The 14,594-nt window shown below is 49.5% G+C and overlaps 1 protein-coding gene across 2 annotated transcripts in view; it reads right to left on the bottom strand.

The window, feature by feature from the left end:
• Positions 1–13,912, bottom strand: part of PDXDC1 (pyridoxal dependent decarboxylase domain containing 1) — a 45,101-nt gene extending 31,189 nt beyond the window's left edge. The window contains exons 1-2 of one of the 2 annotated variants that reach the window (XM_029057838.2): positions 13,816–13,906; positions 9,914–9,970 (exon numbers count right to left, since the gene is read on the bottom strand). In XM_029057838.2, coding sequence (XP_028913671.1) covers positions 9,914–9,970; positions 13,816–13,836 — 78 coding nt within the window. In that variant the 5' untranslated portion in view covers positions 13,837–13,906. Of the gene's footprint in view, positions 1–9,913; positions 9,971–13,815 lie in introns of both variants that reach the window. The other variant, XM_029057839.2, reaches the window with a different exon arrangement.
• Between the last annotated feature and the right edge of the window lie 682 nt (positions 13,913–14,594).

Here is a 14,594-nt window from a genome sequence, read left to right as displayed (position 1 = left end):
TCTCCGAAGAGACTTGTGGTTGAAAGAAAAGGAGCTAGGGGACTCCAGGTGTGGATTCACGGGGCACACACTGGACACTTGTTATTCCTATTAATGTCCGTCTCCCCCTCTAGATTGTAAGCTCGTTGTGGGCAGGGAATGTGTCTGCTTATTGTTGAACTGTACTCTCCCAAGAGCTTAGTACAGTGCTCTGCACACAGTAATCGCCAAATAAATGACTGAATGACAGAATGAATGAATGACACTTCCCTGGGACAGGAGGGTCCTGGCTCCCCTGTGGTTCTGCACTTTAGGAAGGAGGCCTGGCACTATAAACCCACATGCTACCCCATTCCAGCATTTTTCCCCCAAATAAGTGGTCAGCCGACCCCTACCTAACGTCGGTCAATGTCGGAACTAGTGCCCTTTCCATTATCTAAAGGCACATTTCAGTGTCTCTCTCTGTCTCCCACTCTTCCAGGGAGTCGAGCAAATCCTCTGGATGCCTGCCATCATCCCAGGCGACTCCCAGAGCCCGTGTTCCTGACAAGGCCCCGTGCCTGCCGAACACCGCCGCGGCCGAGTGCCCCTCTGGCCTCTCCGGCCACCACCCGGCCCAGTGACTCCTCCAGAAACCCCGGTCCTCCGCTCTCCGCCGCATCCCCGAGGGGCCTCCACGCCGACCTGTCCGGCACCACGGCTGCCGCGACCCGGCTCCACCTCCGCCGAACCTCAGGAACTGTGGCGACTGGGACCAGAACGCTCACCGACCCTGCCGTTGGGACTGTTGGACTCTGAGCAGCCAGGAGCCTGAAATTCTGCTCCTCTGGCCGCTGAACCCTTCTGAGCTTGGTTTTTCTTTACTACCCCCGGTCCGCGTCTTTTTGTCGTCTTGGCCTTTCGTTTCGCCTCTCCTTGCGGGTCTATCCCCAACCCCCTCTCCACGTGTATATTTTTAAAGATTGGGAGCCCTCTGAGGGCCAGGTAATTTGACTAATTCCCTTCTGTGTAGTCTTTCCCAGCATTTAATACTGGGTTCTGCTTGTAACAAGTGCCTAGGAAATACATTTGACGACTGATGCTACCACTATTATTATCTGAATTATGCAATTCGAAGAACCACAGATTCCGGACCCATAAGAAAAACAAGAACTGAATTAATTTTGTATTCAAAATGCAGGCCATTACATCTTCTCCTGACTGGCGAACCCCACCACCAGACTCTCATTTCCCAAACTCTATAGAGGCGACACTACAAAGACTAAACTCCGGATCTAGATTTCAGGATCACCCTGTACGTGAGGTGTCAAAGACGATTCAAATCAGAGTAGCGTCCTTACTTCATTTTTGGCTTAACTGGTTTGCCTTCTTTTTCCAACCAAGTCTTACTTCTGAGAAGACCCTCCCTAATTTTGGAAGTGCTGACTTGGAGACCGTTATTATTTGGAACTCCCATCTTCTTTAGGAGTTCCAAAAAATTCCAGAGTTACCTGAGGCCTCTTAAGGGAAACAAACATGTCCGTTCACACCACTCCTCTTTCTTCTCAAATGCGGCCCTAAACAAAGCAGCCTTTCTTAAACCCTCTCTCCACGCCAAAGAAATAGCCCAGTCTTTCCAAATGTTGCCAGAGAAGGAGAAATCAGGTAGCAACCAGTAAATATTCATTTAGATGAATGACTGAGTTACGGTATTTAACTGTCAATCATATTTATTACTGTATGCAGAGCACTGTACTAAATGCTTGGGAGAACAGTATAACAGATACTTTCCCTGCCTACAATAAACTGACAGTCTAGAGGGCTGTATTAAGAGCTTACTGTATCAAGAGCTTATTTACCATTAAAAGCTTATTGTATTCACAGCACGAGGACATGGACCCTGTCCCTTGAGGGGCTCTCAGTTCTCACAGCCAGCTGCCCGGAAGGCAACCTCTGGGTCACTAAATGCTTCAAGCTGCTGTGTCTCCACATTAAAAGTCATTTTTGACTTTGCTACAAGTCCTTGGCCATACCTGCTGGTCAGCGGAGGCGAGGGGAGTGACACTGACTGATCCTCAAGTCCCACCAGTCCCCCCATCCCTGTCCCCGCAGTATTATTTCAGTCTCATGTCCGGACTCCAAAGGAGCTCCAGGCACATGCTCCTCCTGGCTTTAGGGCCCAGAACACAGGCTCTTAAGAGCAGAATTCAGAAGCACAAGCCCCGCTCTCACAGTGACCCAGAAGAGCTACCCAAATGTATGCTCACACAAACATACACTCTTCACGTTTACCGCTTCTAATAAGCAGAAAAAAGAGGCAAAATTTTGTGAGAAACCCAAAACTTCAGTCCCACAGACAAGCTCTCTTCTTGCCGGCTTGCCAACTCACACCCTTTCTGCCTCAGATATCTGCACAAAACTCATTTCAGGCTCTGCCAGCGGGCCCTGGGCACAGGAGACAGTGACGCTGTGTGACTCCACACCTAGGGAGAGATTGGTTTCTTGCTAACAGTGCTGTCTAGCACGACACAGATAATGCCAGAAATGCTTTGAGTGTCTGAATGGGCACTTGCTCTACTGATGCTGTCCCAGTAGATAAAGAAAACTGAGAAGGACACCCCACCCCCTCCCCCAAATCTCTAGGGTCCCCCAACAAGCCTGCAGCCTCGGGCAAATGGCCTCCCTTTCCTGGGCCTCAATTTTCATCCTGCTTTCTCTTCCTTTAATTATTTTCGAGACGCAAACTCTAGGGTTGTGACGGCCCACAGCGCTCGCACCCTGGGATGCGGCTTACTCTCCCCCTGATAATTCAGTCCGAATGCCACAGGAAAATTGATTCCCTCCCGTTTTCCCCTTCCTTACTGAGCGGTTGGGTCATCACCCAGGGTTAGGGTACTGCATCTGCTGTTTGTCTTTTAATAGCTTTCAGTGATTTCCTTATCGAATCTGTGATATAAAAGATGTCAAGCCCACCAGTTGATCAACGGTATCTACTGAGCACTTACTATACACAGAGCACCGTATTAAGCACTTGGGAGACAACAGTGGAATAAACTAGGTAGGCACGATCCCTGTCGGCAAGAAGCTCTGTGCTAAGCGCTATACTAAGCGTTACAAGACAATCAGGTTGGACAGAGTCCCTGCCCCACACAGGGCTCACAGTCTAAGGGGTAAGGATAATCTTCTGACAGTGACCATCGGTCTCGGCAGTTTTCAGGATGCTCCACCATGAAGGCAGGAAGAGTCTAAATGGTCACGCTGTGATGGTACGCTTTCAATTATTGGAATAAAGACTAAACAGTCACTTAGAACCATTTATCATTACAGCATATAATGATATATACAGTCTATATCATTAGAGTGAGAAACAGCATGGGGTTGGGAGTCAGGGGAGCTGGGTTCTAATCCGGGCCCGGCCACTTGCCCGCTGAGTGGCCCTGGGCGAGTCACGTAACTTCTCTGGGCCTCAGTTTCCTCATCTATAAAACAGGGATTCAAAACCAGTTCTCTCTCCCCCTTAGGCTCCAAGTCCCATGTGAGACAGGGACTGATTATCTTGCATCTTGCCTGTTGCTAAGTAGGGACTGTCTCTATCTGCTGCCGAATTGTACTTTCCAAGCGCTTAGTACATTGCTCTGCACACAGTAAGCGCTCCCTAAATATGACTGAATGAATTGAATGAAAGAATGAATGAATCTACCTGAGGACCTAGTGCAGTGCTTGACACACAGTAAATGCTTAGCAATTGCAATTATTACTACTGTTAGTAGTAATAATGACAATATTTCCAGCTCTACCACTTGCTGATGAGTGATCTTGGACAAGTCACAACTCTGCGGGGGCCTCACTTTCATCATCTGTAAAAAGGGGACAAAATACTTATTCTCCCTCCCTCTTAGGTTTTGAGTTCCAGGTGGAGAGGAACAATGCCTCATCTGATCATACATAACTACCCCAGTGCTCAACACGGCACTTGGCCCAGAAAGCACTGATTTTTAGTGTCATTATTATGGGAGGGAACTATCATTATTATTGCATAGCTTGCAAAGAAATTTCATATTTTTCCAGGGGTCCTGGAATGGATCATAAATTACAACATCAAAGCCTAAGGGGAAAACTTAAGGTTACAGTCATCTACGTTTTCTAAATCTTTGTATTTGTGAGGAGTGCCTAAATGTATATTTTGGGAGTACATGCCTAGGCCCTCCTAGGGACTAAAGCCTTCATTCCCCTTATCCGACCTCTCCCTTCGTCTACTAGGCTCTCGCCTGGGTACCCCCTAAGCCCTTAGATGTTTAACCCAGCCCCAGTGCCCTTACACAAAAATCCTAATATTCTACTATTTCCCCTATCTTTAATTGATTTTAAATGTCTGTCTCTCCCCTTACCACCACCCCCCCCCCAGACTGTAAGCTTTCTGTGGGCAGGGAGTCCACCATCTCCATTGTATTGGTACTTTCCCAAGCACTCAGTACAGTGGTCTCCACATAGTAAGCACTCAATAAATATTACCGACAGATCGACTGGAGGTACAGTCCATTCACACTGGTACTCGACGAACGGCCAGAATCGCAGGGGAACAGATAAAAAGGCCTACTCGATTCAAGCTCGATTATGGGAAGCAGCATGGCTCAGTGGAAAGAGCCTGGGCTTGGGAGTCAGAGGTCACGGGTTCGAATCCCGGCTCTGCCACTTGGCAGCTGTGTGACTGTGGGCAAGTCACTTCACTTCTCCGTGCCTCAGTTTCCTCATCTGTAAAGTGGGGATTAAGACCGTGAGCTTCACGTGGGACACCCCGATGACCCTGTACCTTCCCCAGTGTTTAGAATGGTGTTCTGCACATAGTAAGTGCTTAACAAATACCAATATTATTATTAAACTCAAACGCAAACTCTGCAGAGTCAATCAGTGGCACTGAATTTACTGGGTGGAGAGCCCTGAACTCAGTGCTTGGGAGAATCCAGTAAAGGAGGAAGACATACCATTGACCACAAGGAGATTATAAACTAGAGGAGGAGCTTATGGACTAGAGTGGGTGGAAAGCAAAATCCTCACAGACCTCCTCCAAGAGGGTGGAGGTTAAGCTGGGTGTGATTATTCTCTGTGAGAAGTCCAATGTGAGTTTAGAAGGGAAAAAGGACGGAGCACATCCACCTCAGCTAGAAGTGGAACCAAAATGCATGAAATGAGCACGGCTCGCTGCGGGCAGGGAACGTGCCTACCAACTCCATTGTATTGCATACTCCCAAGCGCTTAGTAAAGTGCTCTGCACACAGAAAGCGCTCAATGAATACCACTGAGGATGACAGATCTCTAAGGCTCTGAAATCTGGCTGAACTGTACATTCCAAGCGCTTAGTAGAGTGCTCTGCACACAGTAAAAGCTCAATAAACATGACTGAACGAATGAAATCTACAACGCGACTAATGAAACGTGGGATTCAACTGAGGAGACAGATACAAGAATGCTCGGTGATGTTCGGCACTTTTATAAAGGGATATCTACATGCAAGACGAGTAGGATTCAAATTCTTACAACCACAGTGACCTTTACGTGAACGAATATACAAGTAGAAAAGCGTCCTCTGGGAAGAGGGCGTCCTTTGTTTCAGTTCACCGGAAAAGCCAACCGGCAGTGTAGTTCCCTCGAAAAGTATGAGCAAAACCTCATGAGGATATGTGTGAATGACTGATCCAAACTTAGCTCCCTGACACACTGGAATCCAGACACATTGTTTCCACAGAGATTTCAAAAATAAGGTCCCCATTCCTATCACCTCTCAACTCATCCCCATTTTTCCCAGGTCTTTTTTTTAATGGTTCCTTTTACACGCTTAAGCACTGTTATAAGTACTAAGATTTTTCACGGAGGAGAAAAAATAATCAATAGTATTTACTGGGCACCCTACTGTGTGCAAAGCATTGCATTAAGTGGTTGAGAAGGTGCCATAGTAGAAGAGGTGACTGCTCCCTGCCCTGAAGTAGTTTACAGCCTAGCAGGAGAGACTGTGGATTACAGAGAGGGGTAAAGTCAAAGGGTATTCAGATCTGTACATAAAAGTTTGGGGAGGAGAAGTTGGGGCCGAGTATCCAAGCGCTGCAGTGGCAGTTGGGAGCGATGGGGAAATGAGAGATTAGTCCTAGTCCGGGAAAAGGCCTCCAGAAGCGATTTCCGAAAGGCTTTGAAGGTGGGGACAGCGGTGGTCTGATGAGATACTATGGGGGCAGGGAGTTCCCGGTGGGGGACGAGAAAGCAGCGTCGTGACCACATGGAAGGAGCCTGGGCCTGGGATTCAGAGGACCTGGGTTCTAATCCCACCTCCACCACCTGCCTGGGCAAGTCACTTCACTGTTTGGGGCCTCAGTTTCCTCATCTATAAAACGGGGATTAAATACCGGTTCTCCCTCCTTCTTAGGCTGAGAGTCCCATGGGGGACAGGGACTGTGTCTGACCTACCCCCCCCAACACTGTGCTTCACACACAAGCTAATAAGTTTGGACACAGTTCCTGTCCCATATGGGGCTCACAGGCTTTAGTCCCCATTTTACAGAGGACGTAACAGACACGGAAAAGTTGTGACTCGTCCAAGTAGTTGTTTACAGTCTAGCAGGAGATACTGTCAATTACAGACAGGGGTAAAGGCAGAGCATTCACATCTGTACATACCGAGGTCACACAGCAGAGCAGTGGCGGAATCAGGATTAGAACCCAGGTCCTCCTGACTCCCAGGCCCATGCTCCACCCACTACGCCACACTGCTTCTCACCTATCTTGTAGCTACCCCAGGGCTTGGCAGAGGGTAAGTGGCACCATGAGTAGGTCGGCTTGAGAGGAACCAAGTGTGTGAGCTGGGGTAGAGTGGGAAGAGAGAGAGGAAAAACAGGAGGGTAGACTGTGAGCCCGTCATTGGGCAGGGATGGTCTTTATCAGGTGCCGAATTGTACATTCCAAGCCCTTAGTACAGTGCTCTGCACAGAGTAAGGGCTCAATAAATACTATTGAATGAATGAATGAATAGTGCATGAGGGAGACAGTTGACAGAGGGCCTTTATAAGGCCGGAAGTCAAAAGTTTCCGCTTGATACAGAGAAATGGGCAACTATCAGAGCTTTTGAGGAGTGAGGAGATGTGCACGGGGTAATGTTTTAGAAAAATGAACTGGGTAGTAGAGCGAAGGACTGGAGAGAGGAGAGGTAGAAGGCAGGGAAATCTATGAGAAGACCGACAGGGTAGTCAAACTGGCAATAACAACCTCCTGAACGAGTGCAGGGAAGGTTGTGAAGGGAGAATCCCGGCCCTGCCACTTGTCTGCTGTGTGACCCTGGGCAAGTCGCTTAATTTCTCTGCGCCTCAGTTACCTCATCTAATCAACTGGGGATGGAGACTGTGAATCCCATGTGGGACATGGATTGACCCCAACCTGATTATCTTGTATCATTCATTCATTCATTCAATAGTATTTATTGAGCGCTTACTATGTGCAGAGTATCGACCTCCAGTGCTTAATACGGTGCCAACGGTCCCACAGCAGGAGGAGCGGGAATTAGAACCCAGAGCCTTCTGACTCCCAGGACCGTGCTCTACCCACTAGGGCACCCTGCTCCTCAGATTGTAGAGGAGGGGGTTTGTCCCGGAGAGGTAGATTCGGAATATCAGCCCCAGAAAGGTGGTAGCTGCTACCGGGGGAGCTCGCGAAGGGAGTGAGCAGAGATTCAGAGAATTAAGGGACCCAGAACTGGGTCTCGAGGGATAGCCACAGTTCAGGAGAGGCAGTGGAAAAGCAGGCCAAGGAGACGGAGAACAAACCCCCGGGCTTGAAATGGAAGTTCTTCTGACTAGTAAATAGCTGAGAGTTTCCAAGTCTTCAGCGGTAGCATGCTTCGGTGGCCTCTTAGAAGACACTACTCTGAGAGAACCTAGTCTCATATCTAGTCTTGAAAAACTGAAACTGCACTAACTTGGACACCCGAGTCCAACTTGCCGGCTGTGTGACCTGGGGCAAGTCACTAAACTTCTGTGTCTCAGTCTTGTTATTTATTTAAATGGGGAGTTCAATATCTCTTCTCCCTCCTATCTAGACTATCAGCACCATGTGGGAAAGGGATTGTGCCCAACTTTATTAACCTGCATCTACCCATATGCTGGAACAGTGCTTTACATATAACACTTAAATACCATAATCATTATAATGATGATGATAATACTGACACAGAGTTCTACTCAATCTCTGACTTTGAGACATCTGTAATTTCAAAGAGAAGGCCGGAAACGATTTACACGCCCTAACTTAATATGACAGTGCGTGTTACATATATGGCATTCTGCTAGGTATTTTGGAGAAGCAGCATGGCTTAGTGGAAGGAGCACGGGCCTGGAAGCCGCAGGACCTGGGTTCGACTCCCGGTTCTGCCAACTGCTTGCTGTGTCACTTAACTTCTTTATGCCTCAGGTCTCCTGTCCTCCCTACTTAGACTGTGAACCTGTTGCCGAACTGTACATTCCAAGCGCTTAGTCCAGTGCTCTGCACATAGTAAGCGCTCAATAAATACTATTGAATGAAGGAATGTGAGACAGGGATTGTGTCCAACCTAATTAACTCACAGCTACCCCAGTGTTTAGAACAGTAGTTGACGCGCGTAGTAAGCACTTAAATACCATAAAAAAAACCATGGAGAAGATAGTTCCTCCCCTCAAGGGATGCTTCTGAACCTGCTAAAAGTAATGGGGCTCCCAATCTGAACTCCCATTTTACAGATGAGATAACTGAGGTACGGCAAAATTAAGTGACTTGCCAACGGTCCCACAGCAGGAGGAGCCGGAATTGGAACCCAGATCTATTTTAGAGCCCAAATAACATTTTATTTTACTTAATCATTCACGTTTTAAACGTGTTGAGATTCCACATTTAAATTATAAAATTGAAGCTGAAAGTGGGAAGAGTGAATTAGTGGATAAACTTTTCTAGGTAAAAGACCTAACCTTCCATTTGTTCGAAGCACGCTATACGTAGTACAAATTTAAGACTGTCCGTTCAAGAGTGCAAAAACATTTTTCACCCACTCCTTAGGCAGTCCCCCCGGCCATTCTTTTTACACCCGAGAGGCAAATTCAAGCTACGCACCTACTATTACTTGTACAATTAATAACCCTTTTCAAATCTCTTGTGACTTGCAAAACAAGTCTTGTTTCTATTACTGTAATGAAATGAATAATTCTGCACTTTTACTTAAAAAAGAAGGGAGAGGGCTTGGCATCCACCCTCAAATCCAAAATCCGGGTTAATCTCATTTCACAGCAGTGAAACCTCTCGCTTGGGGTCATCTACTGGTTCTCCTATCTCTCTGGCCGCTCCTTCTTGGGCTCCTCCTCTGCCTCCCACCTCCTAGCTGGGGGAGTCGCTTAAGGCTCAGTTCTAGTTCTCCTCCATCAGCACTCACTCCCTTGGAGGACTCATGTGCTCCCAGGGTTTCAACTACCACCTCTAGGCAGATGGTTCCCAAATCTCCATCTCCAGCCTTGATCTCTCTCCTTCTCTGCAGTCTCACATTTCCTCCTTCCTCCAAGACATCTCTTCTCGAACGTCCTGCCAACACCCCGAGCTCAACGTGTCCGAAACGGAACTCATCTTCCCACCCAAGCCCTCTCCTCCCTGTGACTTTCTCCCCACTGTAGATAACGTTACCATTCTCCCTGTTCCACAATCAGTAATCTTAGCATTCTACTAGTCTCATTCTTCTCTTTCGCTCAGCACGTCCAATCAGTCAATGGTATTTTGTTTTGAGTACTTATTAGGTGCAGGGCGCTAGACGCATCGGAAGTGGTAGACACGATTCCTGCCCACCAAGAGATGTCGGTTCTACCCTTTCAACATGCCCAGCCTCCACCCCTCCTTGGCACCCTCCAAGCTGGTCCAAGCATTATTTCGCCTGGATTACTGCATCGGCCTCCTCGCTGACCTCTCTGCCTCCGGCCTCTCTTAGAAGATGCTTCCATCTTCTGCCCGGATCGTTTTTCTAAAAAAAAAAAAAAAAAATCATTCTGTGCACTTTCCCCTCTCCTCAAATGCCTCCTTAAAAGTCAACCTACTCACTGTACCTCAATTTCACCTCACTGCCGACGCCTCGCCCTCGTCCCCCCTCCAGCCTGGAACTCCCTCCTCAACTTCAAAACCTTTCTAAAATCCTCTCTCCTCCAAGAGGCCTTACCTGTCTAACCCCTAATTTCGCCACTTATTCACGCTCACACCCCCCACCTTCTGCATCTTCTGTGCACTTGGATCTTAACACTTTGATGCCCCGCTGTCCTTTCATGCGCATTCTTAATAAACTCAGCCATTGCCCTATCTGCAATTTATTTTAATGTCTGTAACATGAAATCTCTTCAAGGGGGGTGGGGATAGCGTCTACCCCCTGTTGTGCTCTTCTCTCCCAAGTGCTGTCCTTTCATGCGCATTCTTAATAAACTCAGCCATTGCCCTATCTGTAATTTATTTTAATGTCTGTAACATGAAATCTCCTCCAGGGCAGGTGGGGATAGCGTCTACCCCCTGTTGTGCTCTTCTCTCCCAAGTGCTCAGTTCAGTGGTCTGCCACACAAAAGGTGCTCGACACACACCAGTGATTGATTACATCTGATACCGTGGGTAGGAAGGGAAATGAGAAGCAGCATGGCATAGTGGTTAGATCGCAGGCCGGAGAGTCAGAAGCTCATGGCTTCTAATCCCGGCTCCGCCACTTGCCTGCTGTGTGACCTTGGGCAAGTCACTTCACTTCTCTGGGCCTCAGTTTCCCCATCTGCAAAACGAGGATTGCGACTGTGAGCCCCACGTGGGAAGGAACTGTGTCCAACCCGATCTGCTTGCATCCACCCCAGTGCTTAGTACAGCGACTGACACATAGTAAGCGCTTAAATACCACAATAATAATAATTATTATTATTAAAATGGAAACAGTGGGAAACCCATTTATCTTTGAGGCATTGCTTGTGACTCCCCACTTCCTGGCCCCAGCCGGCCGAGCAGTTTGGGTGCCTCATCCACCCATTCATTCAATCACATTTACTGAGCGCTTACTGTGTGCTGGGCACTGTACTAAGTGTTTGGGAGAGTATAATACAACAATAAAGATTGACAATCCCTTGCCCACATCGAGCTCACGGTCTAGAGAGAGGGAGACAGATAATATGAGTAAAATGACAGCTATGGACATAAGTCTTTTAGGCTGTGAGCCTGTTGTTGGGCAGGGACTGTATCTGTTGCCAACTTGCACATTCCAAGCACTTAGTCCAGTGCTCAGCACACAGTAAGCGCTCAATAAATACGATTGATTGAATGATTCTATTAATGATGTGCATATAAGTATGGTTCTATTTATCTATTTTGATGCTATTGATGCCTGTCTTCTTGTTTTGTTTTGCTGTCTCCCCCCTTTTAGACTGTGAGCCCACTGTTGGGCAGGGATGGTCTCTGTTGTTGACCTGTACATGCCAAGTGCTTAGTCCAGTGCTCTGCACACAATAAGCGCTCACTAAATACGACTGAATGATTTGATTAATGATGTGTAGATATCTATGATTCTATTTATCTATTTTGATGCTCTTGATGCCTGTCTACTTGTATTTTGTTATCTGTCTCCCCCTTTCAGACTGTGAGCCCGTCGTTGGGCAGGGATCGTCTCTCCCTGTTGCCCAATTGTACCTTCCAAGCGCTTAGTCCAGTGCTCTGCACACAGGAAGCGCTCAATAAATACGACAGAATGAATGAAAGTCCTGTGGGGGTGTGTGGGGGAGAGCAAAGGAATCATCGTGGCTTAGGGGGTAGAGCTTGGGCCTGGGAGTCAGAGGTCGTGGGTTCTAATCCCGCTCTGCCACTTGTCTGCCACGCGACCTTGGGCAAGTCACTTCACTGGGCCTCAGTTCCCTCAGCTGAAGAATGGGGAAGAAAAGTGTGAGTCCCAACGTGGGACAACCTCATTTCCCTGTATCTACCCCAGCGGTTGGAAGAGTGCTTGGCCCACAGTAAGCGCTTAAGAAACTGATTAATTCATCCAATAGTCTTTATTGAGTACTTACTATGTGCAGAGCACTGTTATAAGCACTTGGAATGTATAATCAGCAACAGATAGAGACAATCCCTGCCCACTGACGGGCTTACAGTCTAATCGAAATACCATTATTATGACTGCTATGAATAAAAGGAGGGAGGCCAGGCGAGGTGGAAGAGAGTGGGAGATTCATTCAATCGTATTTATTGAGCGCTTACTATGTGCAAAGCACTGTACTAAGCGCTTGAGATGATGGGGCTGGGTCTGGGAAAGCCTCTTGGAGGAGGAGGTGTTTGGGGGTGGGGAGAGGGTTGAGGCCCGAGGTTGTGGGTGCAGTTCATTCAATCGTTTAATCACATTGAGTGCTTACTGTGTGCAGGGCACTGGACTAAGCGCTTGGGAGGTATATTTGGGCCACAGAGAGAGACCATCCCTGCCCAACGACGAGCTCACAGTCTAAAGCGGGGAGATGGACAACAAACAAAACAAGTAGACAGGCATCAAAGGCATCACGATGAATAGGATTACAGATACCTACACATCATTAATAAAATCATTCATTCAATCGTACTTATTGAGCGCTTACTGTGTGCAGAGCACTGGACTAGGCGTTTGGAAGGGACAACTGGGCCCCAGAGAGAGACCATCCCTGCCCAACGACGGGCTCACAGTCTAAAGGGGGGGAGACAGACAACAAAACAGACAGGTATCAATACCATCAAGATCCATAGAATTATAGATATCCACAAATCATTAATAAAATCACTCATTCAGCCGTATTTATTGAGCGCTTACTGTGTGCAGAGCACTGTGCTGAGCGCTTGGAATGGACAATTGGGCCCCAGAGAGGAGAATTCCCCGCCCAACGACGGGCTCCCAGTCTAGAAGGGGGAGACGGATAACAAAACAAGTAGTCTGGCGTAGATATCATCAAGATAAACAGAATCACAGACACTGGGCCTCAGTTCCCTCGTCTGTAAAATGGGGATGAAGCCTGTGAGCCCCACGTGGGACAAGCTGACCACCTCTGTATTATAATAATAATAATAATAATGTTGGTATTTGCTAAGCGCTTACTCTGTGCAGAGCACTGTGCTAAGCGCTGGGGGAGATCCAGGGTCATCAGGTGGTCCCACGTGGGGCTCACGGTGAATCCCCATTTGACAGAGGAGGCCCAGAGAAGTGAAGTGACTTGCCCACAGTCACCCAGCTGACCGGGGGGCAGAGGCGGGATTCGAACCCATGACCTCTGACTCCCCAGCCCGGGCTCTTGCACAGCCACCCCAGCGCTCAGAAGCGTGCTCGGCCCCGAATCAGCGCGGCTCCGTGGCAAGAGCGCGGGCTGGGTCAGAGGTCATGGGTTCGAATCCCGCCTCTGCCCCTGGTCAGCTGTGGGACCGTGGGCAAGTCAGGCCTCAGGGACCCCATCTGGAAAATGGGGATGAAGCCTGGGAGCCTCCCGTGGGACCACCTGATTCGCTCAGTCGTATTTAAGGGGCGCTTACTATGTGCAGAGCACTGGGCTAAGCGCTCGGGAGGGACCCAATCTGAAGGGGGGACACGGACACCCGATGACCCTGAATCGCCCCCAGCGCTTAGCCCAGTGCTCTGCACATAGTCCGCGCTTAACAAACGCCCACATCATTATCACTCTTATTAAATGCCGTGATTATTACAGACGCATGATTAATCAAGAGTAATAACGGAAGGGCTGGGGGAAAAGGGGGCTGAGGCGGGGAAGGCGTCCTGGAGGAGGCGAGGTGTGAGGAGAGCGGCGCCCCGAAGCCCCCGCCCCGCGGCCCGGGCCCCTCACCCACCTTCTCCTCAGAGGCGGCCATGGCGGGGCCGCTCCCGCTCCCGCCGCTCCCGCTCCCGCTCCCGCCGCTCCACGCTGGCAGCGCTGACGTCGGCCGCCGCCACGGCGCCAGCACGGGGCGGAGCATGCGCACGCCGACCCCCGACCCCCCCCGGAGGGGCGGAGCCTGCGCAGACCGAACCCAGAAGGGACGGGGCCTCAGCCGGGGGAGGAGCATGCGCAGATGGACCCCAAAGGGGCGGGCCCGCGGCGGGGGCGGAGCCTGCGCAGACCGGGCCCAGAAGGGGCGGGGCCCCAGCCGGGGACGGAGCATGCGCCGATGGACCCCAAAGGGGCGGGCCCGCGGCGGGGGCGGAGCCTGCGCACGCCGACCCCCACCGAGGGGGCGGAGTCTGCGCGGACCGAACCCAGAAGGGGCGGGGCCCCAGCCGGGGGAGGAGCATGCGCAGATGGACCCCAAAGGGGCGGGCCCGCGGCCGGGGGCGGAGCATGCGCAGCCCGACCCACGGGGCAGGGCCTGTTCAGACGTAACCAGAGGAAGCATGCGCAGAGGGATCCACAGGGGGCATAATGAGGGGGCGGGGCCACGGCGGGCATTCATTCGTTCGTTCTTTCATTCATTCACTCAATCGTCCATCCATTCACTCATTCGTTCATTTATTCATTCACTCATTCCTTCACTCACTCATTCCTTCACTCACTCACTCATTCATTCACTCATTCATTCATTCACTCACTCCTTCACTCATTCATTCATTCATTCATTCCTTCACTCACTCA

This window comes from Ornithorhynchus anatinus, chromosome 2, assembly GCF_004115215.2.
Source record: "Ornithorhynchus anatinus isolate Pmale09 chromosome 2, mOrnAna1.pri.v4, whole genome shotgun sequence".
Lineage (NCBI taxonomy): Eukaryota > Metazoa > Chordata > Mammalia > Monotremata > Ornithorhynchidae > Ornithorhynchus > Ornithorhynchus anatinus.
This window is presented reverse-complemented; position numbering and strand designations above follow the sequence as displayed.